The sequence below is a fragment of the Manacus candei genome, unplaced genomic scaffold, assembly GCF_025592945.1.
Source record: "Manacus candei isolate 608988 ecotype Guabito, Panama unplaced genomic scaffold, ASM2559294v1 h1tg000047l, whole genome shotgun sequence".
Lineage (NCBI taxonomy): Eukaryota > Metazoa > Chordata > Aves > Passeriformes > Pipridae > Manacus > Manacus candei.
In genome coordinates, this window is record NW_026138095.1 from 3,970,909 (window position 1) to 3,997,552 (window position 26,644).

General features: G+C 41.0%; 1 protein-coding gene across 6 annotated transcripts; it reads right to left on the minus strand.

Moving 5' to 3' along the window:
- Nucleotides 1-1,491: 1,491 nt before the first annotated feature.
- RHOT1 (ras homolog family member T1) lies at nt 1,492-26,596 on the minus strand. Of its 6 annotated transcripts, XM_051797291.1 has the most exons (21): nt 26,440-26,596; nt 22,908-22,966; nt 20,893-20,974; nt 19,980-20,023; nt 19,276-19,329; nt 18,857-18,909; nt 18,246-18,354; nt 17,648-17,749; nt 16,138-16,236; nt 15,605-15,713; nt 14,942-15,062; nt 14,196-14,280; nt 13,681-13,826; nt 12,985-13,085; nt 12,630-12,760; nt 12,228-12,311; nt 11,655-11,774; nt 11,143-11,345; nt 9,665-9,787; nt 4,050-4,193; nt 1,492-2,648 (listed from the first exon to the last, which is right to left on the minus strand). In XM_051797291.1, exons 1-21 carry the CDS (start codon nt 26,474-26,476, stop codon nt 2,531-2,533), a joined length of 2,124 nt encoding a protein of 707 aa, XP_051653251.1. In that variant the 5' UTR covers nt 26,477-26,596; the 3' UTR covers nt 1,492-2,530. The 6 variants fall into 6 exon arrangements, with proteins under 6 accessions (XP_051653251.1, XP_051653246.1, XP_051653245.1 ...); XM_051797286.1 differs by lacking the exon at nt 4,050-4,193 and having other exon boundaries at nt 11,143-11,342; XM_051797285.1 differs by lacking the exon at nt 4,050-4,193.
- Nucleotides 26,597-26,644: the final 48 nt, after the last annotated feature.

Here is a 26,644-nt window from a genome sequence, read left to right on the forward strand (position 1 = left end):
GGTTGCAGCTGGTTCTAATTGTCTTTTTGGTTATAGCTGGGGAAATAATTAAATCTGCTATTAGTCCTTTTTTGGGGTAGTTGTCTTAAAAGGGAGCCCTCCTTTTAAATACCCTTTAGGGGTATTTAAATAATACCTTTATTTAAATAATAACCTAATACCTTTAGGGTATTTAAAATGTGTCTCTGCCCCTTTTTAATGTTACCTGATGGGATCACAACACAGGTTCATTCTCAATCAAAAGAACTATTTGAAATGGAGACCAATTAGTAATTCAAGGTTAATTTCCAACATAAAATCAAGTCTTGCTTACTATAATTCCTGAACTGACAAGCTTTCGGACCAGAGGTCAAAGCTGAGGGGTGAAGGATGTGTCTCCAAGGAAGAATAATCAAGGTCTTTGTCCTCTGAGTGACTTTACATCATGACAAGGCAACTCATGCATCAGACTGAACTGAGATGGAGTCTGGTTGTGGAAAATACAATGAAAGAAGTTGTTTTAAACCCTACAGGACCAGAGGAAATAAAACAAATCACTGCTAAGAGTGAAGGGACTGGGCTGCTGCCCCTTCTCCCCAGCACTTAACAGCAACAGCTCGACTTTTTGGACTTTCTTCTTTATGCACTCCATGAGTAGAACAGTTTCCCTTACGGTGATTAGAACCCTCACAGGATCCGGGAGGGCTTGGCCAGCGGCACAGGGACATCGTGGCTCTTACCTGGGGCTGCCTCAGAGAACACCGCAGCAGAGCTGGACACCAAGACCTTCCCTAGGCAAATTCCTCACCCCAAACGCCTGGAGAAGGGCAGTTTTATCACCGCCGGCGGTGCCGCGCTCCGTGCCTCACCTGCGCGGGCGGGGCGCGGGGCCGTGAGGGCGGGCGGGGCGCGGGGCCGTGAGGGCGGGCGGGCGGGCGGGCGGCCCCTCAGGGCGGGGGCGGTTCCCGCGCCTCCCTCAGGGCCTCGTGGGGCGGCCCGGGCAGCCGCCGACCGGCAGAACCCGCTCCCCGCCGGGCTCCGAGCGCCGGTGCCGGGCTGATGGGGGTGCTCCGCGGGGCAGATCCCGATCCCGATCCCGCCGGTGTCCGGGAGGACGGGAGCGTTTCCCGCTCCCGCCGGGCCCGTTCTCTCGGCCGCAGCGCCCCCTGGCGGCCGCTCCCGGCTCCTCCTGGAGTCCCTGGGATCGATCCCTCGGGAAGGTCCCTCCGGAGAGTCCCGGGAATCCTCCCAGCTCCCCGGGAACGCGGCACTGCCGGCGCTTGTGGAATTGCAAATAACAAAGTTCACGGTCGACTTGGTCTGGTATAAATTAGAAATAAACCTCTAGTGGAGGCAGCACAGTCATGAGAAGGATCAGAGAAACCACAGAGCCGAGACGTGTCACCTCCAGGCACTGAGGGCACCGAGAGCCTCTCGCATAAAGGACAAAGTTTTGTTAAACTCCTCTTTTTAAGGGCAGAGGAAGGGAAAGAAAAAGAAGATACACACAAACACAGTACACAGTTATTTTATTGAAATACTTGAAAAGGCCAGCAATGGAAAAATAGGTTTGTCATGAGGAATTAATGTTTGTTTTACTTGATCGTTAAAAAAGCTGTGTCTCTATGTAATTCTAGCCCGGTACAGAATGCACTGTGATCCATGCAACTAATACCCTACAGTAGAATAGGCACTGTGTACTAGTGTGTTCTTTATACACAGCTTTCAAGGGCTATGACTGACAGATGCGAGAAATTAAACTGCAACACTTTCCGAATTAGAAACATTTAGAACATACAAATTTGCTCGTCTGATTCATAGGGGCTATAAAACACAACAGAGTGGGAAATGAAAAACAGATCACACACAGCAGATGAAGTTGATCTGGCAGTTTTTGAAGTTTATGTTTTTCCTTTTAAAAGAAAAACCAGACTCTAAACATGTCGCTGGTCATGTAAAATACAAAATCATAGGCCAGGACAGCAAAGGTGAGTTTTTCTTGAAATACATAATTAGAGGGGAAAATTTGTTCATCAGTTAAAAATATGAATGAAAATCACAAATTCTGCCTGGTATAGCTTATAGTCCAAAAAGATGAAGTCACCTCAGATGGATGTGAAATAAATAAGCAATCCTTGAGGAAGTCTGATCCTTGAGTTGACTCTACTCTACTGAAAATTAATTTCACCTATACACTAGAATGTCACCATGGTGGACATCTAAGAACAGTAGTTTGAATCGGTTTTTGGGAAGCAATGTCTTACTTGCTTTAATATATACAGGTTATTTACAACAAATTCCCTTTTGGCCTCACAAGTTAAGCCATTTGACCTGGCTGTTAAGATGCAATTCCTTTTTTTTTTCCACACATTATGCAATACTGTAGTTAGAGCTATAATTTAAAATAATCTTATGCAGGAATTACAAATATTAATAAAGTAACTCTGCATATATAAATATTTCTAGCAGAATTTAAAGCATTCAGAATGTACATAAAAGTGGTTTTTTTTAATTTATTTATTTGGTAGGGCCAGATGTGCTTCTTCTCAGATCATCGCTGCTTTAGTAGTGCTTTGTACATGGCAAACCCCAGAACTGCAAAGACAGTAGCACCAAAACTTGCTCGGAGCCAGAACGTGGAGCTCTTGAGGTCCGCTTGTGTCACGTGCCTAAAATTCAACACACACACACAAACCCAGGTTAATTCCTGACAGCACCACCAGACAACTCGTGCTAGACTACTCTGCTTTTGGAAATTCATCACTACACTTGTCACAGGCAGCCAGCTCACAGCTCAGCCTCACGAGCACAGGTGTTTGACCTGTGGGAAAGCTCCGGCTCTGATCTGCCCTGAGCACATTTCACAGTCACAGCACCCACACGGCTGAGGAGAACTGCAGGGGCAGATCACCAGTCATGGACGTGGGGAGGGCATGTGTCTCCTTTGGGAGGACCAGCAAGCATTCAGGAAAGGAAACCCAAAATAGCTACAAATAATTAGTAACCCACAGTGAGAACAACTCTGTCCAGGAAAACCCTTCTTTTTTAAACTTTGAATATTGCTGCTTTTCCGTGAAAAACTTCCCAGTCCTGTTGAATGTCTACTTATTATTCTTCTCCCAAAAAAGTTTACTGACAAGTAGCAAGTAATATTTTTCCAAAAGCTAGAATTAAAGGACCATTTGTAAATCCCTTTCTTTCCAGTAGTCACAAGACCAGCAACAGAAACAGTCATCCAACACCAAGCTGAAAGCTGAGAGAGTGTGAGTGAAACAAGCAGTGACCATGGCATGATCAGAAAAGGACAGTATGGAGTGACTGTATGACAGAAAAAGCCACATCTTGCATGACAGTAGAGACAGGCAATGACCCAACTCTCCCAAATGCTGAAGAGGTCTGTGAACATGCTCAGTTAAACACTGGCCACCCTCACAGCAGTCTCAAGTATGACAGCTTACCAGAGAGCAGGGGCTACTGTTTAAAACAAGTTATCATAAATGCCATCATTCAAAGCCCAGGAAGTTCCTAAACCACAGTAAAGTTGATTTTTTTGTTTGCTTTTAAGATAGAACAGAACTTCACTAGCCTACGTGTTTTAGCCTGTGTTAATCACCATGAGTTACTCAGTGAAGCTGCAGGAGGGTTTAGGGCAAGGAGCACAGAGATCCTGAGCACACACAGGAGTTCATGGAGTGAGAACTGCAGAGCTCACAAGCTGTTTAATAGAACAGGAATTGTTACTTGCTACCAAACTACACAAAACCAGTTTGGGATATTATTCAGTAGACACTGGCAGGAGCAGTATCAGCCATTTCGTTAATCAGGGTTCTGTCATACACATGCTGAAGAACAGGCTCTTTGGTGCACACACAGCACAACAGCTGCTCTCTAAAAAATCCTAATCTGATTTAAGAACGTCTTGCTGGGTTATGGAACAGACCAAATCCAAGAATTCCTGCAAGCATTAGTTTTTCTACAGCTAGTTTGGACAAACTAGATGTCAAGTGGTTTGCTGGGGGGAAGAAAGGGAGAAGGCAATGGCAAGGTCACCCCTGTCTGGGTGTTGTTACCTGTCTTCAAGCAAGCGTGGCCCAAGGGATGACTCCATGAAGATGGAATCTTCTAGAGAGCTGACGGCGTGCACCTGCTGCATAACACTGCTCTCCTGGTCTGCTACCAGCACGGCCCCCAGCTCAGCCAGGCAGGCTCTCAACCTTGTCACACACATGCACAGGGCACTTCACTGCAGGGCTCCACAACAGCAACTGCCTCAAATATCCTCAAATCACAAAGCCCAGAGAATTTAGGATTTTTAGCCACCCAGCCCCTGGTTTTCGTGCAGTTGTTTAAAACTTAGGGCTTGGGGGAAGAACAGAAACAATGGAGTTTGTTCTTTTGATGAGCTGGCAGCTACATGCCATTGCTTTAAGGACAAAGGAAACTGCTTCAAAAACTGAATCTCTCTCCCCACTCCACCTCCACAGCCTCAACTTTGTGGTGTCCACAGGACACTGCAACATTCCTGCACCATATGCAGGAGCACCTGTGCTAAAAACACTGGAATGACTCCAACATATCAGCCCCAAATCTGACAAGATCCCATACTGGGATAAAATGCTGTGCATGTATTTTATCACTATATGTGGTGGTCTGAGTTTCTTTTTTAGTAAAAGGCTGTACAATCCTCATCTTCAGATCTGTAAGTTATAAAGCTTATCTGTGTATGTAAAATAAATCACTTGTATGTAACATGATTTTAAGAGATTATGTGGCAAGCTCTGCTGGATGAGTATTTGTATAACCAACAAGTCTCCAGTTTAATTTGGTTAATTCAAATGCCCAGCCATTTGCATAATTTAAAAACCCTTCAATTTAAATGTGCAAATCAATGTTTAAATTGCAAATGAATGCTTTTGCATTGCTTCACAAAGCACTATCTCTCACAGGTAGATTTTCAGATTCCTATCTATAATTTGCCTTGTTCTGACTTCTGCACATGTCCATATTTAATGGCATGCAAGAAACTTGCTGAGCATGCTTTATCCTTCCAAAAGCAATTAATATATTCTCAGTCATGATAAAATGCTCTTGTAATGTCTAAAGAGAGAGCAAATTGGCTTTGATCCCTTTTCTAAGCCTGACAACAACAGACTCTTCCATTTAAATAAGGGACTAAATGGAGACAGGGACTTTCTTACAACCTCCAAGAAATCTACTGACTTCAGTAAGGAATGACTGGGGACCTCTGAACATCTCAGTCCAAAAATCCAAGTTCAGAACTGCTCACTGAAATTCAGAACACTCTGGATGTCTAACTGCTTCACAGCTTTGAAAAAACTCCAGTTTTTCTTCTTTCAGTGTTCCTTCTGCTGTCATAAAATCCATTTTTACAGTTTTGATCCCTAATATTGTTTAGCTGCCATTAAAGGAACACAACAAACCTGAGATAACAAAAAAAAAGGATCAATATTTGTTTCCAGCACAGGTTCTTTGACATGAAGGTGGTTACAATGCAGAAAAACTTTTTTCAATACACACTGAAAAATGCTACCTCTTCAAAAAATCATGTTCAAACTTTATTTCAGTCAGGAAATTATTTTTCACTGCTGGTAGAAACTGTTACTGCCTGGTTAGTGAGTAACTCTGAATTAGAAAAATTATTGTCTCTAAGGGTAAATCATATATATAGATGTGCAATTGTAGACACACAGAGCAGTAGTCAGAACTCTGTAAGTGAAGCTGTATTTGAAACTATTGCTTATTAGTAATAATAATGGGCTTCCCAGACAGATTGCTCTGTGTACTTAATCAAACAATGAGTTCCACAAATATAAGAAAGTCTAGAATTTTTGCCTCTGGTGTAAAATTCAGATTTTAATGCACATTTTTTGGGGAGGAAAAAAAAAGACATTTTTATTCAACCTACCCTTAACAGTGAGTCAAGTATCTTGTCACTTGTTGAATAAGATCTTTGAAATCTGAACAGTCTTTCACTCAAGAGACTTCACCAACTCCCAGTTAGTTTGCCACATGCACTGATTAAGAGGTTAATTAACTGAGCATGGCTGCCATAGGCACACACAGGAACTGCTGAGTTAGGGGTCAGCACTGACACTTTTCCCTGAGTCAGCAACAGAAGAATCCCAGGTCTGGGAAGGTTTATCCTCAACTACAGAAGTTCAGAACCATTCCTGTAGTAACTTCCAAAGCATTTCAGAAGCACAGAGGTGAGGCCAGCAGGCTGCTCACACCAAAACTAAAAGCCAGTTCATGCAGCAGCAGCAGCTCTGACAGACAAAGGGTCACAATAAAATATGAGCAACTGAATTCCAAAAGGCACCAGGTAACATGCACAGCCTGCTGCAGCTGCCCTCCAGGCACACATTTTCCTAGGATGCAAAGCAGCTCCAGCAGCCAGAATTCCCCCCCATGCATTAATCATCTAAAATATGAAAGGCTCCAAATGCATCTTATTATCTACAAAACCCCAAAAAGGATGTCAAATCCAATTCAATGAAGTCTATTCAGAAAGAAATTAGAGGATGCAGCTCTGCAAGTTCCTGCACAGGCTGGGGCATTGAACAGTTTGGAGCAGGAGGAAAACAGGTAAGAAAACATCATTATACTGTCCTAATTTGAGGGGCACCTCAGTGTAGGGAGAGATTTCTGCTATTAGATTTAATGGCAATATACACAGTTTTGAAAAATAATCTGCCTACACTGCACACAGTGAAAAATAAACCCCAGTTTATGCTCTGAGAACTTTCCCATTATTAATGGAAAATGAAAGGATTGTCTCAACTTTGATTTCACAGAATGAAGGGTTTCATAGAAAGCAAAACCTCACTAATAATTCCTGAAACAACCAGGTTTTATATGCAAGTAGAATTTCACTTCAATTCCACAGTGTTTTAAAAACTTTAGAAGAAAAGCATGCTCTGAGAAGTCTCCTCACTGAACAAAGCAACTCTCATGCATGAGGATTATTTTATTTTGAAATGAACTTAGCTGACAGAAAAATGCCACTACTGTACAAGCAAAAGGCAACATGAATGATTGGAAACCAAGGGAAAAAAAGGAAGACAAAAATCCAAGCTCATCATTAAAGAAAGGGTTAGAATGATAAAAGCAGAAACCTTGCTTTTAAAAAGAGGTAAAACAATGTAGTAAAAAGAGATTAAGTGCCAGCCAGACAAATACAAATGAACACCTAAAGGAAGGAACAAATGAAAGATATGAAAGTACTACAGGATAGTCCCAAGGCTCAGACATGCACGTGGAGTGCTCTGAATGCAGGGCCTTCCTGAGCCCCCAAGAACCAGCCAAGAGTGATCCTGGGCAGTTCAACCCAACAATGCCAGTCCTGCACAATGAACATCTCCAAGCTGGGCTGCCCTTCCTGAGCCTCCAAACCCTGGGAGAGCCTCTGTTTGTCCAGAGAGGAGGAACTGAGGGTGGGCAGGAACAGCTTGCTCAGATGCACAGAGACAATGTTCTTTCTTTAACTACTAAGGTGGGGCTATTCAAATATGATATCATATTTTGCCTTAATAGTGTTTAAGGGTTACTTAGCAACAAATAACTCAGGAAGGAGTCCAATGTGAAAAAATTCAGTTTACCTGAAAAGCTTCCACTGCTTCAAGCTTCAAAATAGGAAGGGACCAGAAGAATAAAGTACTCTTGAGAAACCTCCTTCACCCATCAGTTATCTAACATTTGTCCAACTACCTGACCTAGTGTAAGCACTTGTGAAAGCAAAATAAGAGAAGTTACAGAAAGTAACTGCATCAGAAAGTCCTTCTTGATCCAAATGCTTTCTCTAATCTAATCACACATCATTAGATTAAAAAAGTCTATCATTTTTAAACAAGAAATCCACCTCTACCCTCCTAAGTCTACAACTGGGAGCTATTCCCTCTTCTTTACAGTTATTTCAGCTCTACTATAAATGCAGCTGTGCAGCAGTTCATGTGCTGAATGGTGAATAACCTGCAGCAAGGTGTTGGTAAGAGCTGGTGAGATGAAGTGAGCGTGCTGGAAACCTGCCCCAAGCCCCAAGTGCCTGACTGAATGACTAGAGACAAAGGGAAGTGGCTGTGAGGAATTCTCTTTACTTTGAATTACAGACTTTTTAGGCAGTAGATTCCTGCATTTATTCCACACTCCCTAGTGATAAGGTGTGGAATGACAGCATCCCAAAGCTTCCCATTAAAAAGTTTCAGTACCTCCAGTCCCTGAGGAACAAAGTTCAGTGTCTAATGCAGGACTCAAAAACCCCACGGGCCCATAAAGAGAGAAACAAGCCATGACAGCCAATGGAGCAGCCCATAACCATTCCAAAAAATGGAGATGTGTTACAGAGGTGATCTCAGCCTCAGTAATGAAGAGTTGGCATTTCCTAGCAGTGACTGCCCAATGAAGTTTCAATATGCAAGGAGATGCTGTTCCAGGGGATTTCTGCCCATGGGATGACTGCTGGAGAAGAGGTGCAGCACCAACAGCCTCACTCATTCAGTCTTCTCCCAAGCTAGGAAGTTTTTCACCCTTCTTTGAATTCTCACTCTGTGGTTAACACTTTTATCTTGGATTAAAGCTGTATTTCACATACTCAGTCCTATAGGTGGGTGTATCAGCAGCCCTCCCACGTGTGTGTAACTTGAATTTAAAGGAGACAGACACTCTTATTTGGAGCAGCTACATCTGAAACCCATAAAAAGTAGTAACACACAAGGACCAGCAGCATGTCAGGATATTCTAACCACGGCCTTCAATACACACATTTACCATCTAAGCCTCCAAGAAGGTCATGGATAATGGAACCACTGCACTGCAACAATTGTTGGGTTTGAACTCCCATTTGCTGGGGTGTGATGGCAAGTGCTGAGTGTTAGTAAATCATGTGTCCAAAACTGCCTGCAGTACACACAGGACAAGCTATAGCACTGTTTTCAATGCTGAAAACCAGTTATCTCTCTTTACCCATTGTTTTTCCAAACTGTCTGGAAATGCAAATGTTTCAGCATTTACCACTTCTCACATGTTGCATTCCATTCAGACAGGATTTGGATGTTAAAAGATCTGGATTATTTAACACAAAATATTCACTCTTTGTGTAAATCAAGCATAACACACACACACACAGAAATTCTATGAATTCCCAAATATCAAACTAGCAATTATAAACATGTAATTAAAGTTACACGATGCTGCTGTAAGTCAAGCTGTGCCTTTATGAAAATATCTGTGTAATTGGTATCTAAAAGGCACTACCTCAATACTGAACAAACCTGTAATGTTTGTTTATTCTCAAGTGAGAATTCTCAAGTGAGAAACATTACACAGATTTGTAGACACTACTTAATGTCCATTAGCAGTTCCCTAAAGACACAGTCCTAATTCCTCCACAGTATTTTTGCAATCACTAAGAACCTGAATCAACTACCAGATTGGTAATGTTGAAAAAAAAAATCAAAAAAATCACTGGACTAAGCTCAAAAGTACCTTCAAGTTAAAGTCTGACAATTCTATGACCATTATTAAAGTATCTGCCTCTTCAGTGGATATGGAGTGAAAAACCTGCAGGATATAAGGTTCCCAACTGCTTTTTCGGAAAAAAAAAACCAACCAACAAACCCTTTATTTTTTTTCAAAGCACACCTGGTACCTAGTAAATAAAGTTAAGGACCTGTTAAGAACTGCAGTGAAGAGTTTGTTCTTTACAGATTGCAGCAAGTCTGAGTTGAGGAAGTTCTGACAGATGCAAAATGTACACCTGTTGCAGGCGCACATACAGCGTAACCGGGCATGGCTGCGGAGACACACAGAAGGACAGCAGGTGAAATCTTGCTCATCGAATCAGCTGCACATTAGGGCTGTGCCACAACCAAGAGAGAGTCAGGAATAAAAGGTACATTTGAATGAGGAAGGAGAGGAGGAGGGGGGAAAAAAATAAATACCCCGGGGAACAAAAGGGTACAACTACAGCTGTGCAGAGCTCGCGGGCAGAGGCTCCACGCCTCGGAGGATTTGGTGTCACCACCGTGCTCAGATCTCAGCCAGAGCACAAACATGGGGAGAATGTTGGTGAATTTATCCCAGGTTTGTAAGGAGAGCATTTAAAGGCTTCTGAGTATGTCTGCACAGCAATAGGTAACACCCCTTTTTCAAAGGAAAGGAAGCCACACTTTCTACCACTTTGCACACTTTACAAGGTGACAGTTGCCTCTATTTTTCCCACCCTAACAAACACAACATGCTTGAAAACTAAGGGAGAAGCAGGAATATTGATATGACAGACATTTGGGCAGTGCTACACTTTAGTGGTTTCCCAGTATTCCGGTGCTACAAAACAAATACAAGACAAAAAAAGCCCAAACTAAAGCTTTACAAGTCTAACTCAATAAATCCAGTTTCAAATAATTAAGAATACCATATTATTTTAGGTGAAAGAGACATTACTTCTATTTAATTTAAAGCAAATGTCAGCTGTCATACTAGACTCCATCTGCTGTAATAGTTATGTAGTTCATCACCATATTAAAAGCTCCACCCACCAAAAAAAAGAGATGCAAAGTGAGCTTAGCAACAGTGAGATGTGAAGGAGAATCTGCACTCAAGTATCTTGCATCTGAAGTCCAAAGGTGTTTATACAGAAATTCTATTAAAACTATAATATTTATTAGATTAATGAACTGAAGCACATAGCAATAAACACCCTGAAAATAAAAAATACTTGGAGCAGGGCAGTGGGGGAACTGTTGGGCACTAAGGTGACATTAGCTGTAATCAACTGTCAAGTTGGTCTATTAACAAGGATTACAGTACAACTCATTCATTAATATCTCAAATATACCCAGACAGAAAAATGATATCCTGAGTTTTGTATGCACATTAAGGACCAAAAAGAATCCTACACTGGAATTTGCAACGTGAGCTGGATGAACCAGTGTATTCCTCAAAAAACACCTTGGCAACAATAGCTGGGAGTGAATCGTGTGTTGGAAACGTGCCAGCTTTCGCAATTTGAGGTCATTTGAAGATTCTACTCAAGTCACTCTGTTGCTAAACCTGAGTGAGGCAGTTCCCTGCTGTGGCTCACGATGACATGCAGTGGTTGTGAGCGTGGCCCATGCACAGGGACAGCAGCACAGCCCCAGGACTTACGGATACATTGCCATCGTCGTCAGCTTCACAAAGATATCCTTACTGGGCACGTCAGCAGTGTTACACGTGAAGGCTTGAGGTGGAGGCATTTTGTGTTTTTTGCAGAATTCAGCAGGAGAAATACTATATTCCTGTCTAACTTCATGCAAGTCAGACTTGGCAGCTACCACTAAACATGGTATTCTGCTGTCCATGAAGTGCTGCTGCAAATGGAAAGGAAAACCAGTGAGAGACACTGTGTGACACACTCAGCCTGGAACAGGCTGCACTGAACTGGCTGCAGCAGCATGAAGATATATTACTTTTACTGAAATGAAGCATTTCTAGAAGCAGAACAGTTTACACAGACAAGTAGATTTAGCTTTGTATGAATAACTGAACTGCACCATTAATGCACAAACCAGCACTTGTAAATAAAATGTCTTTTAAGCACTAAAACCGGTGTACAGGACCAATAACTGACACTGAATATTTAGTCAGTGAGAAGATACAGAAATGTAAACTCTACAAACCTTAAAAATCCTGGCACAGTACTCAAAGGATTTGGGGTTACTGACATCATACACCAGGCAGACAGCGTCGCAGACGGTCTCAGCATCAGTTAAAAAGTCTGAGTCACTGACATCATGTAGCTGGAAGAAAAGATGGTTGCAGGGGGAGAAAAGCTTGTCATTATGCAGCTAAAGGAATTTTGTAACTTTTCTTCCTCTTAGTTTTTATGGCTCATTTTTATGTATCCTTAGAACTAATGGACTGACAATAGGAAGAGCCAGTGAAAAAGAGTAGCAGGAATTTGCCATGCAGGCAGCACATGCGAGCTGTCAACATCACATCTGCAGGCAATCCCAGCCTCAGCATGAAAAGTGAGATTTACTTTAACACAAAGTCTTAGACACCCATAGAAAAGGGCATTTATCCTACAGAGGAAAACCATAGAGGACTAGATCTTGGAAAACAAAGAGAGAGATCATATTATCATAAAGGAAAACTCGAGTGGAACAAGCTTTAAAGAACTTATTTCTCCCACTGAAAATTAACATTAGCCATCCTAATCACAGCACAAGAACAAGGCAAGTATTACTTACCAGCAAGTATTTTTCCTGTCCATATACATAGACTGTATTAATGGCATAGTAAGATTTGTGTTCTGCACGGATTTGCCTCTGTCTCTGAAAAGGCAGAATTTTGTGTTAGACCACAGCAACTTTTCCCTCTAAGTTAGACTTGAACAGCTGTTTTACTCCATTTATTAATGAGTGAAAATTACAGTATCTTTGGTTTATTTTGCATAGCTGTAATCCATGATGTACAAGTCATTATTGCATCAAACAGCCTCTGCCAAAAAAGAACAAAACCAAAAAAAACCCCAAATAACCCCCTCCCTAGTAATTCTATATTCCCTCAAAGAACTCTCCAAACTCAGTAATAACCAATAAAGCTTTAAGACCAATTGCTGTCTAGTCTCAGCTCCAGAACAGGGTTCTTACCATTAGATTTCTCCCAAGCAGAGCCTGGAGAACTCCACCCTTCCCACAGCCCTTCATCCCAACAACGTTGCAGCGGAAGACGTTTCGCTGAGTCTGTTTTTTCTGCAGGTCTATCTTTTTGTCTCTTGTCACTTTTGAAAAAACACAAACGTTTTTCACAAGATGTGCGTGCATGTGTATGTGAAAATGTGAAACAATAAAATGCACACAAAACAATCCTTCAAAAAATCAAATCAAGGGTTTCACTTGAGCAGAAAGAGAAGGAGAATAAGTGAAACCAGATGAACCATTACATGATTTACTCTTTAGCATATTTCTAAATTTAAATGTCTAAGTTGTATCAAATTTTTGTTACCTGTAATTGCTGATGCTTGAGATTCTTGTTCTGCAAGTATGGAGTACCCTAAATAACCCAGGTACTCCAGGCAACGCTGCACATCCAGGTACGTGGTTAGTCTGGCAGAGGGGACAGAAAGAGCCTTCAACTGCCAGCATCTGTGGGACCAATTCCTTCCTGAAACTAAATTTCCCTCCTATCTCCAGACTGACATAACACATTCCTGGCACCATGCAGAACTGAAGAACAAAAGCCTCTGAAGGTAAATGGTGACAACTTTACCAGCAGTACTGGTCACCAAGCACCACAAGGACAGTACTGATGAGGCCTATCAACCCACACTGTATTTTTTTTCCTCCCCAAACAATGTTTTCCTCATTTTCCCTGTTTTGGAGAAAAACCCTCATTACTGAACACCATTATTCAAACCACCTCTAAGGAGTAAACAACAGAAATAACACTTCAACAAGTGTCAGGGAGATTTCCACATCTTGGAGAGACACTTCTTCATTGTTAACACTAAATATTGGCCAAATCCTCAACAGGTTGTAACAATTATCTGAAGATCAGACCACTGGATGGCTATAAAAACTTGACTGCTTGTCAAAACTATTAAACTTACACTCTTTCTACTAGTTTTTTGAAGAGGAATCTACAAACCAAAATAATCATCTCTAAGTTTCTCAAGTACAAAATGTCGTGTGTCACACTCACGTCCACTGAGAGAGAAACCCTTGGTATGTGATCCATCCCCTCTCATTTGTACAAACTGTGTTGTTCACATCAGGGCCCCATGGCATGTAAGGGAAGACTTTGAACAAATCTTTCAGTTCATCAGGAGACAAAGCACAATCTCTGTCCTGAAACAAACCCACCACATCAGACATAATTCACTTAATTCATTAAACTGGGATTTTCTTGCCCTACACTTCCAAGAGTCAAGAAACTGGTTGTAAGGAACCGAGCTGCTTTCTTTTTAATCATTGTTCTTTCTTGTTTTTAAACAAAACTAGGCATCAGCTAGTTAAAAACCATTTGGTTGTACAGCTATAACTGCCAGCTAACACTCCCTGTAGACAATCATAAGCAGCAGGCTGGTTCTGCACAGCTCAAGCTAAAGCCAGTTTCTGAATAAAAGTACATCATGACAAATTTTTTGATAGCAAAACTGCTGGTAAAGTAAGGCTCTTAAGCACAAGGGCACACACAGAGTAAAATTAAAAGCTTACCAAGTCATGTTTATCAAAAATACTTTGAAGGAACAAGTATGCATGATGGTTTAGTTCTGTTGTGCAGTCCGGGGGAATTTTTAGGCTGTTTTTGAAAACAGAAACAAATACAAGAAGTGTTAATTGTGTTTATGAAATATAGAATATTAAAACTCAAAATTCATACTTTTTTAATAACACTTGGCCTCTGACCTTTGCATTTAACTTTAATACTTAGTCTTAAAAGAGACCAAAGCACAATGATGAGTGAGTGCCTTTATTATTACATGATACACAGATCTATAGTAATCACATTTTGGCTTGGTTTGCTTGTTTGTTGTATTTTGGGGTTTGGTTTTCTTTAGCAGAAAATGATGCAGTTACATTTTTGAGCAGAAGCCACAGAATTGGTCCATCTCAACTTTTTAATTTGGGCATTTTCAAAGGATCTCAAGCGCTGTGAAAATCCTGTCAAGTCCAATAAGCAGCTGCTCAGATTTATGTTCCAGTTTTGTACTAAGAACTTCTTCTGCCACCTTTCTTACAAAGAGACAGAGCAGTTCATGATGTGGCACCAGAGACACATCACTCATTGTAATGTTCAGTCACGTGGAGATTTTGGCTGGTGGGTCATGAACTAAGGGAGATACTCAACGTAACAATGTGTTAAATAAACACACTACAACAACCCTTTCCTCCTGCCAAGGCAGGAGCAGCTTAGATTAAATGCAAGTAAGTAAAAGAGAGCTGAAATAAGTGATACCTACGGAGGAAACAAGTATTCTGGGGTCAGCTCTAAGTCATCATCGTATCCGAAGCGACGCAGGACAGTCCACGTTGTTTCGTGCCTTCCTCGCTGGATGAAAAGGGTGTGTAGAAAAAGAAAACCTACAAATCAAATGAGGAAATCTTAAGGCCCCAAAGTGCTTTATCTGCTAAAGGTGTTTTTAATAGAAACGGTATCAGGCTTGAAAACAAAAGGAGCTTGAAAGGCAGAGTGAGATCTTAAAGCTCCTGGGTGACATTCCAGCGTTACAGACACACACTGAGGGCTCAGGAATGAGATTTGTGAAAGTGTTCTCCAAGGAACTGCTTCCCCCAAACAACCCAATTGGCTTTCTGTTGTTGTTTGCTTTTTTCAGCAGCAGCATTTTAGAAGAACTCAGCTGCATGGAAATAAACCCAGTGTTTTCACCAGTTCAAACCAGAGAGCTTCAGCAAGAGCGTGGAGAGGGGAAGGCTGAGCCAAAGAATGGAGAGCATTTTTGTTTGGTACATCCCAGGGCTTAAAGAACACTGAGATTCCACTGCTTAGGAAGCTCAGCTTTTGCAGATTAAAAGAATCATATTCCAAAGGACCAGCTTTTTTGCATAAGAATGATTATCAAATGTATAAAGACACATTTTTTTAAGAATTAACTAAGACTTACCTTTTAATGTCAGCCCATTATCTGCAACTCCATCACTTAGGTTTTTCCTGACTACATTCTTTACATCTTCCAAAGCTTGAGGAGCCAGTGGTGTATTAAAACAAATTCTCTAACAAAAAACCAAAAAGGGCATGTTAGAACCACTGGTTACTGAGCTGACAAACAGCATGTCCTGTCTGAAATACAGCCTTAAACCTTCTGATAAGCCAGTTAAGGACAATCCCATTTCTTAGGGGAAATAAAGGTGTACAAATTGTATTTTATTTTTAAGTACAAGTACTGGGGCTTGTACTTTTAATAGATTCTTTTATTTTGCTCTTGAGCTAAAACTTGAACAATGGTTAGAAATAAAAATAATACCATTTCTGTTTTTACAAATCTGCTTTTCTATGCTGCACTTGAGATTTAATACTTAGGCCTGATTCCCTTACAGGTCACCTTACTATTATTTCTTTTAAAAAAACCCCCACTTTTTTTCTGGAATTACATAGTTAAACTATAAAGTATCATGAAAAAATAAGCAGAAGAGGTACCTGGAAGAAGTTGAGCTCTGCATCATTGAGAGTGCCATCGTTATCCTGATCAGAAATTCTAAAAATGCGAGTGAGGGCTTTGATACAGGCAGGTTTCATCTAAGGAATAAAAGAAAGTTCAGTATCTTTCTAGGCTTGAATGTAAAAAGATCACACTGAATGATACCAGGCAGCCCAATCACATGGAAACTTTGTCTCCATTTACAGTTTTAGAATGGAGACATTCATACACATGTACACAAAAATTAAGAGGATATAAAAATCTGACACAGCAAATTTATATCCATAAATTTAAAGCAATTACTCCACATTAAATATCTTCCTATTCAATTATTAGAAGAGTCTCAAGCTCTTCACAAGATGAAGGTGGTACTACTTAGTCATTAAAAAAAAATTAAAAATCAGTTCTCTAAATTCAGTCTTACTGCTACAGCAAACTTTAAGAAACAACTAAATGAATTTTTTCCCCAAAAACATTTTTTGGTGGATGGGGGAAAAAAAAAGGCCTTGAAATCCCAGTGCTTTGCAAAACTAAATAAGCCTAAAACTACAGTGAACTCTTTCTAAACAAGCAGACTATCTCTATCCACCACCTCAGCAATGGCTTCAGAAGGCTTCAAATATCAAATACTGATAATTTTCACAGGCCTCATTCATCTACCAGGCAAAGCATTGAGCATATGGACTATCTCTAGGACAAAGGAACTGCTAGGATACCTTCCACTGAAGGAAAACAGACACTGGCAATTCTCTCCCAACAACTACTGTGATGATGGACTCTTCTCTTCACAGAGGTCACACAGAGATTGGGTTTGGGAAACCCAAAAGATTTCAGCACAACAATTTAATCACAACATTACTAACTCATAAAGGTGATTCTGATGGAAGAAATCAAAAGAGGGTTATTCTCTGGTTCTCTGCTTAACAAAGTATTTAGGGTTGAAGTAACTTTCCTACTGCCCAACACTACAGGGGGGATACATTTAGAGATTCTATTTGTATTTGCCCCAGAAACTGTTTCTTTCAAAATAATACTCTCAGCCAACCACCTTGATACCTCAAAATCAGCCACATCACTTGTTTCTTATCCCTTTTTACCAAAGTTTCACAAGATTCTCAGAGAAAAATTTTCCCTTAAGTCAGGCCAGGTCTGGAGTATTTTCCCTGCAATAAAGGGAGTTTCTGTGAAATGTATATCTAAAGGAGAACTGAATTGAAGGCATGATTTGGTTCACATTACATCTGGCTTAAAGCCATTAGCAAAGCTTCTCCTTTCACTCAGCAGTTCACAGGGGCAACAAAAAACTGTCCCCACTGCTTTGAACCAAGAGGAAAGACAGGTCAGATTAACAGAGAACAATCACCAGGGTTCTGGGACAGAATGCCTGACATTTGGGGGTGGGGTGGTGGTAACAGCACACCAAGAAATGCAAAATCCACTGAAAAGAAAAACCAGGAAAGTGATTAACTCCCCCCCAATTAACTGCTCTGAGAATCTCTGTATAAATACCTCTTTCTCCTCTGGGCAGTACAGAGGACCTGTAGGATGCAGAACAGCTTTCTGTGCATAATAAAATAGCTCAGATATATTCTTCAAGTTTTTGGCTGAACACTGGAAGAGAAATCCTCACATTGATTAGTTCAGTTTCTTGACTACTGGGTGAGTTCTTCTGAAATTTCAGTAAGCATCCATTTTTTAAAGACTGAGCCCCCTCTTGTGGGTACAGGGCTGGTTTAGAAAACAAACATCCAGCCCCTGTACCTGTTCAGGAATTAATAAATGAAGTTTCATTACAATTTGCTGTCACACAATCAATTTTTAATTTGCAGACATCTGTCTGGCTTAATATTAAATTAAAAACCCTTGCTAAAGGCAAGGATGTGAACAGGCTCTAAATATTAGAATCTGACAGTAGCATTTGATTATACAATAGTGTAATCTTCCCTAAAGAAAAAATAACATATAAACTCACTGTTATAATTACTTCTATTTGAAATATTTTATTTGGAAAAAAAATAAATCCCTTTTTCTGTTACAAAGTTGCCCTACATGCTTGGCAAGAATGCATTTTTTGTTACTTGTTCTAACTTGAGAAAGTCTTGCATACCTCTACACACGTTTCTATCTCTGTATATTGATTCATTATGGGAAGGATAGTTTCCATACTGCTATACTCCACTAGATCAGACTTGTTTCCAACTAATATAAGAGGCAACCTAAAACCAAAAAAATATGAAGAGCTTTAAAGACAGATGTATAAAAAGATCTATCTTGATTTAGCATTCTATCTCCCACCAGAAGCCATTATATTGTTTTCATGATGTCATTAAATAGCACTGGAGGCAAGAGGCAAAACTGAATGACAGCAGTTTTAAGGGAAGTGGCTTGATATACACTTTGAATTGTACTTCTTGTTGATAGAAACCCCACAACCCATCACATTGTTATTACACGAACCAGCATCAGCAGAAAAGCTGTGTAGCCAAAACTAGTTCTACCATACCAAATATAAACACAGCTGGTAAAAGCTGCCCATGAAAATCAAAACAAATAACTTTGCTGCCGCATGTAACAGACCCACATACTTCAAATCTCTTGCTGCTTGGCCTTCTTATATAAACTTTAAGTTTAGAATTTGATTTTCTTAAACAATTAACACTGTGCATGCCACCCATCGATGTGCAGCCTAATTGACACTTCTCATCTTTACTTAAGCACCTGCTATCTTTGTCTGTCCTTTCGTTGATGAGGGGGATCCAGCGACTTGTTACCTACAGGGGGATCAAAAACAAACATGAAAAATACATTTTCAAATGGAATGGGACTGAACTGTGCACAAGTTCCACTACAGTTGCTACTGCTTCTTTCCCAAGAAGGCACATATTTAGAAACAAAGGAGGAAACAAATAAAAATTGGAGTTAATTAATGAGCAACTTTCTCAGGTGAGTGAAATGACTGAAAAGTCAGATGTTGAAAGGGACCAGAAGCAATAACACATCTGTACATTCTCTTTACAACTTGATCTCAAACTCCATCCCAGGTATTTTGAATGTCTAATACAGATTTCAGCTTGGCATCAATTAACAGTGCACAAGTTACATCTAAAGCAATAATGGGATAAAATGTGCTACTGTACCTTATCAATAGAATTCTTGTTGTTAACAGCATATACTATACAAATCACATTTGCCTAAAATGAAAAAAAAAAAAAGGAAAGGCATGGAATTCCACTGCTCAGAGTCTCTGGAGCAACAGACACAGTAAAGATCCACACATAACATCAGAGTAAGAACAGCCCACCATTAGTCAAACACACTGTCCCTGACGTGTTTAAGTTCTTTGTAGCCCGAACAACAACTTAAACCAAATAATTTATAAGTGCCAAAAAGCCTGTCCTGCAGTGTGACATTCCCAGCTTGTGCCTGCAGAGACCCATCCTACCAGGAAACCTAAAGGAAGAGCCACAACGTGCAGCCTCCACTGAAGCACCCAAGTGAGTGCCAGAACTGGAACCCAGCACCACGACAGCCTGTGAGAACATGTGCAAAGGTGCTCAGAGAGAACTGAAAACAAGCAACAGAAGGAATGATAAAATTATCAAGACTCCTGTGCTATTCATAAATGCAACAGTACAGCGTGACAGGAAGAAGCAAAATGGATCTTTCCAGGGTAAAATTATTTCTTTACAAAACTGGCCTGCTGATTAAAAGACATTTAGGTTCTGTCATTTCCCTTGGAAGGACAAAGCTCAAGCTCAATTCACCAATGCTGTGCCAGTACCTACTTTTCTTAAATAAAGGAAGCTTTGCTACAGCACAGGGCACAAAACAAAACACTTACCTGTGATATTTCGTGGTAAAGTTGCTCATCACTTTGTTCTGCTTCTGCATTCAAGAGAACAAGCCACTCATTAATACCAACCATTTTTGCAAACAAAAATAAAACAACTTCTGAAGCTGAACCAGGGCATTTCATAAGCTCCTAAGGCAGCCTGGTCAAAGCCTTGCTTCTTTTTATAAAATGCTCTAATGAGTGCTTCTGCCAAAACAATAATGAAATTGGTCCATTAACTTGCAAGACAGAAACAGTCTGCTGCACACAAGTTTTTAGCTGCTATTTTGAATTACATTTGTAGAGAGGTTCTCTCTGGAATGAGTCACAGTTTGCATTCTCCTACATTTATCAACAGTCCCTTCCTTCTATAATGTAAACTTTTACATCAGAACATGGCACATTCAATTTTATTAGTGATGATGATTTTTTTCAGTGATACCAAGTTTCTGTGAACTGAATCTATGAAAAACTTCATCCAATAGGAAGAACAACTCACTCCACATAAATTTAAGCTCAAGTCCAACAAGAAAGATGTGCATTATTTCTTTTTCCAAGTAGGTCAGCACACCAAAGACGTTTCCTCAGCAGTGGTGGGAGGGAGAGGACAGGAAGGTCCCTGTTCACACGGCCTGACTTCCACAGTAAATGGCACAAGGGTTTTTCCAGCTGTGCAGCAGCTGCCTGGATTTATGATAACACATGAACCTTGACAGTGAACCTATTGATCTATTCACTAAAGATTAAAATATATGAAAAAATGCAACATAGGAAGCAATGGGGTGATCAAACTTAGTCTCTACTTTACTCTGGGCTTCTCCTCCCTGTAGCTCTGTTCCCATCCCTGCCTGAGTGTTCCAGGGGCTGTTGAGTCAGACAAACAATTCCCACCAAGTCAGTGCTGGTGCTGTGCAGTCCCTACCTGAGTAATCCACTATGTGGGTTGGCACTCGTTCAGGGGTGACATCAGCTGGAATGGTGATTTCCTCAGCTCGGGGGGGAACCTTGGGTTGTAAAGAAACAGCAAGAAAGAGCCTTGAAAGATAATCCAGATGGTGAAAAAAAGTCATATACTACAATATATCTGCCAATTAGTCAGCTTTAAATAAACCAACATATTGAGTTATTCAAGTACTTCTGATTTTTGTTTGTTTTGAGTTCTTTTAATGTACTGAAAGTCACTGTTACCTTCTCATTATTTATTAGTCAACTAAGGAACTTCCTGCAGAAAGGTAGTGCTGTTAAGGGATACATACAGTGACTGCTTCTATAAAACTCAAATTCACTCTACACAACACCTAAACAAACATGACAGACAAAATATAAGGCTCAATTTTAACACAGTCATAACCTGACAACTTCCTTGCTTCTCACAGTGCTAAATATTAGGTTCAGAAAACTTCTGCAAAGCAAAACATGATACTAATAAAAAGCATGTTCTGCAAAATGCTGTAAACCAGCTCTGATTGTCATTTTTTTCCAGAGAACACTAATCCACATTCAGGAACAATCAACTTGAAGCTAATTTTAATGAAAATCTCTTGCACAGCTACTTATTGCCTTTCACCTGTTGACACTGAACTTTCATGATACTTATTTTTTAGTAAACAAAGAAAAGCCAATTACCACAAGAATGGCTCTTTGTAAAGCTTCATGCTCTGCTCACATTGCCCTCAAGAATGATTACTGATAGCACCCTGTATATATATATAATATACTGTATATTGGACACTATTTCCAAGCCTGGAGTGCCTGTCACACACCCAATGACTGCTCTGCAGGAATTGTGCAGGTCTCTTCCAGTAGTTTTCATGGGATGTAGTATTTCTAAAAAAGTTGCTTCTGTAATTTCAGGCAGATTTTGTGCTATGTATTAATGATGTTTTATCTCTCCATGTGAATTTAGACAAATAGTCCAGGTTCTACTGCAGGAAGAAGCTGAGAAGTGGACAGAGGACAATAATTCATTAAATACACCCACAAATGACCTGCCAAAGGAACAGGCCCCTGAGCAGTTTAAGAACAGGAGCTGGACCTCTTTTTTACCTGCAAGGCTGGGAACTAAATTCAATTATGTTAACAAAATTCACTTATGCTAACAAAACTCAGTTATGTTAACAAAATTCAGCTATGTTAACAATCTAATCTTCACTCCTGCACCGTGGTAACCTCCTGATTTGCATTAAACAGCACAGAGCAGATTCAAAGAGCAGCACATGATGTCTATTTTAAGACCTGTGATCAGAAGAAATAAACATTCATGTTTATATGTAAAAAGCTTGACTATTTGCAGCAGCTGCTGTTCTTTTTGTGGCATACAGAGAACTATGTGCTGCTTTTTTAAAGGAATAATATGTAGGATTAGCTATACTTTTGTTTTGGAAGAAAGCTGGAAGAGTTGTTGGCATTTTTTACTTCAAGAGAGTCAGTAAAACATTCTTCAAAGGCAGAAGTGAAGGCAATGTCTTCCTTAGTTACAGATAAATGGCTAAAGATGAGTTAAACAATGTGACATTTTAATTCCTCATTCTCAATAACTTTTCAATCTTCTCGCTCTTTAAATACAACACCCCAAAAACCTGAGAGTTTTGCCTCTTTCAGCACCTTCCCTTCCTTCAGCACTTCATTTATGAGTCTCTCATGTTGAAATGTTTCAGCTGCTGAAAAAACCTAACATTCATCACATATGAAACAATTAGCTGAATTAACCATATGAAAAACGAGAACTTAGATAAAATTTAAATTTCTAATATTCTATATTTAAACTACATCTTTTATATTAAAACCTACATCACTCTTTCTGAAGTCATCATTGCAGTTGAAAACTTTAATTTTTTCTAAGCCTTACTTTAAAGCAGAGCCTATTAACCTACTCTTTGAAAAAAAATATACAACAGGATAGAAACAAAACTTAGAAAACAAATAAGAATGCTCTACCTCTTCTGGAAATTCTTCACTGACAAGAGACATAATTAGTGATGTCTTCCCCACTCTGGCTGCAAAAGCATTAAACACACAGATTAGATAATTGGTTTTGTTACACTCAGTAGTTGTATCCCATCTTGAAATGGGAAGATTTTAAAAACATTTTCCAACTGACCACATTAAAGGCTTTTTCTCTGTTGTTTCATCACACTAAACATGGGTGACAGCAAACAAATAAACAAAACAAACTAGAAACGCTTCAATGCAACTTCAGAAACAGAAACAAAGGTGGCACACAGAAAATAATTTAGAAATTAACTATTTTTATAGCATTCTTGATATGATGACTGTGCTCCAGTCCTAAACTACCAAGGATGAGAACTGGACAAAAAGACACAGCTCTGCTGTCAATGGACAAAGTCTCCAAGAGTTTGACTATTTGGAAGTGCAAGAGCATAATCTCCTTGACACAAATGAGCTGGCCCCCCAAAAAAGTGAAAAGAAACCCCCAAACCACCAACACTTCTAAAGTCACAGCTTGCTTATTCCCAGATGACCATCTCTGCTTCAATATCCAGCTCTATTCCATCAAAGAAATGACTTTGTTACCTGCAAGGTTCAGACTTCTGATACCACAGTTGAGCTGCTCGGGTTTGAGAAGCTTTAATGTGACCACTGAAAATGAAGAGTTGGTAACTTTTCTCAGGGTTCTCCTCTCTGAAAAACCCTCCAGCTGTGAACTCCCTATTCCTCTGGAAGCCTTGAAACACTATTACTGCTTTATTTGGTTTTGAGACATTAAAAAATAATATGCTCAGATTCAAATGTTAGCTGGGATTGGATATTTCCAACAGCTCTCAGTTCAGGGAAAAACCTGTTTGATCCTGGCTGTACCAGCCTCTGTGCCAGCACCTGTGTGTTACCAAGCCAGGCACTGCTCAGTATCAGCCAGAGCCTGTGTCACTGTTCCCACCAAAACCAACAGAAGTGTCACCAAGACACACAAGTTGTTTGGCTGCTCTCACTGCATTTACACTGCTCTGTGTAATTGTATATAATTCTGAATATGAAAGAAGAGATGGAATTGTACAACTGGTTGATTTTGTGCAGGAAATGGCATTACTGAACTGATGATCTAATCAGACTCCACCCAACTTATCCAAATCTATTTTTGGTACAGTAACAAAGGGCCTTCTGACCTCCAGAAATAAAACCCTCTCTTCAGTGTGGTAAGTTAAAGAGTAGTTGTTACAAAGCTATGAAAAGCAAAGAAAAGTTACTCTGGGGAGGAAGATTTCTGCTTTCCTTAGGGAGAACTGCCATAAACTTTTCCCTAGTGGTACTACCTGGAGATCAGCAAGTTGCAGGTTTCCTACCAGCAACGTGGGGGTGTTTGCATCAAAGATACTCCTAATGAGCTAAAATTCTAACTTACACTGCCAGGTGCCCTCCTGCATCAGCTGCATCTTAAATTTCATCCTGATAGAATCAGAAGAGCTTTGGAAGCTCTCCTGTTTGCATAGGATAAAAGGTAAGTAAAGTTATCAGACAATTAGTGAAAATAGTGCTGTGCATTTTGCACCTGACCAAGACAGTTCTAACCTAAAACACATTGGCTTTGCAGATAGAGAAACTCACTTCACAGGACTGAAAATAGAAGATTATATGTTGCTGGTTAGTAAATGCTCAGTGTTTATAAGCTCCTGATACACTTCCCAGTGTCCCAGAGTTTTATGAAAATCCATAGGTTGAAGTGCAGAGATTTGGTTTATTTTCTTTGAATCTAGGTCAGCCCTCTGCCTTTCCCAGTCTGTTTACAGTCTCAGGAATAACAGCCCAAACAGTACCAGCTGACTGGGATGAAGGAAATACAGCACCTCAGGGTAACTAAATCGTCTTTTTCCTCATATATAAGTTTATTAGATCATGCTGCATAAAACAACATGCTGAACATATTCTGAAAATTACTGGCTATTAAAAATTGATGTTTTCACCCTGGATACAAGGACTAAAACAACCTTAGACCTAAACTGTAGAAGACAAGGCATGAAAAGGCTGTTTTGGAACAGGCTTACAATAAGAGTTCTTCACACATTTCAGATCCTGAACCTGATGGTCTGCTGTTACCACCTAACAAGTTTTAGATGGTCTGGACTAACTTGTGGTTTCAGACTAACAAATATACATGAGACAAGGATACAAAGCAGCCCTGACACTATAACTGACAAGTTCTACTGATTTGTGAAACAAATCTCTCCCTTCTGTTTGCTGCAAGTCCACCAAAAACACAATACAGAGACGCTCACAATCTCTGATGTGTGCCATTGCTACATTTAAATTTACATTTTAAATTCCCACTTGGATACGTTGCTGTCAAAACAAAGCACCTGTTACACCTGTGCTGAAACCACTGCACAGAACCAGTTCAGCACCCAGGTAAATGAGGTAAATTAGGCACATACTCTAAAGAGGAATTAAACTGTGTATTCAAATGCACAAATACGTTCCTAAAAGAGGCATGTAAAACTAACCAAGTGCAATCTCAGTGAGTGAGCTCCTTCTGCACAGTGGCAGCTCCCTGAAGATTCCTCTCTGGAGAAGCCACAGAGAATCTTTCCAGGCAGCACAGACAGAGCCACCCTGCACTATAAAACTGTAAAAACTGCACTATAAATATATATATCTATATGGGGCATTCAGTACTTAGGAAAGCTTTGTCAGCAGCACCACATTCTCAGCATAATTAGCCAATTTTACTAATAACACTTGGTAATTACTCTCTATTCTTTCCCCGTGAGGAACTTAAGCTCACTTTGCAAACTGCCGGAGCAGAACCTCCTGGCTGCCGTGAGCACCGGTGAGCAGCGGTGTCTCCGCAAGCCTTGCCGGTGATTTGGGCACCTCAGTGAGAACTTAAGGACGTGATTTTGGGAGCACACGAGAAAATCCGGCCCCACGGTGCCTCCGGCATGCACACGTTCGTGCTGTTTATCCAAGGTCATACAGTGCGGGGAAGGCAGGAAAAGGGGATGAGGGGTCCCTGGGCACAAATCCACAGCGCATATATATATACATATATATATAACCGGCTGGAGAATGTCAGGCCACTGATTTCCAAAGGCAGTAAACAGGAAAGATGCGAGTTGGGTTTTCATCAGGGGGAAAAAAAAAAAAAAAAAAGAAAAGGAGAAAAAAAGGGGGCGGGGAAGGAAAAAAGAGAGAAGAAAAGGGAAAAATAAAGGGGAAAAGCGGGAAAAAAAAAAAGAAAATAACTTTGAACAGGCCAAATTCTTGCCAAACGCCGGTCAGGAACCTCTTCCCCCCGGTGTCATCTCCAGGGGCGTCCAAGCCGCACAGCTCCGCGAACTGCCCGGCTCGGGGAGCCGAGGGGCAGCTCCGAGCGGTCCCGGAGCCCCGACCCCCGCCCGCCCCTCAGGGCCGGCGCTGCTCTGCCCCGCAGCGCCCGGGCCGGGCTGAGCCCCGCGGCACTGATGTGACAGCCCGGCCGGCGGCCCCCGCCCCGCCCGGGCCCTGCCTCACTCACGTTCTCCCACCAGCAGGATCCGCACGTCCTTCTTCATGTCCGCGCTCGTTGCCCGGCCCGGGCCGCTCACCTCGGGCGGGGCGGCGGCGCCGCTGGGCCTCGGCTGCCCGGGCTCCCCTCACGGAGCTACGGCGGCTCGCGAGGGACCCGCGGCGGCGGCTGCGCGGCGGCTGCGCGGGGCGGGGGCGGCCGCCCCTCAGGGCGC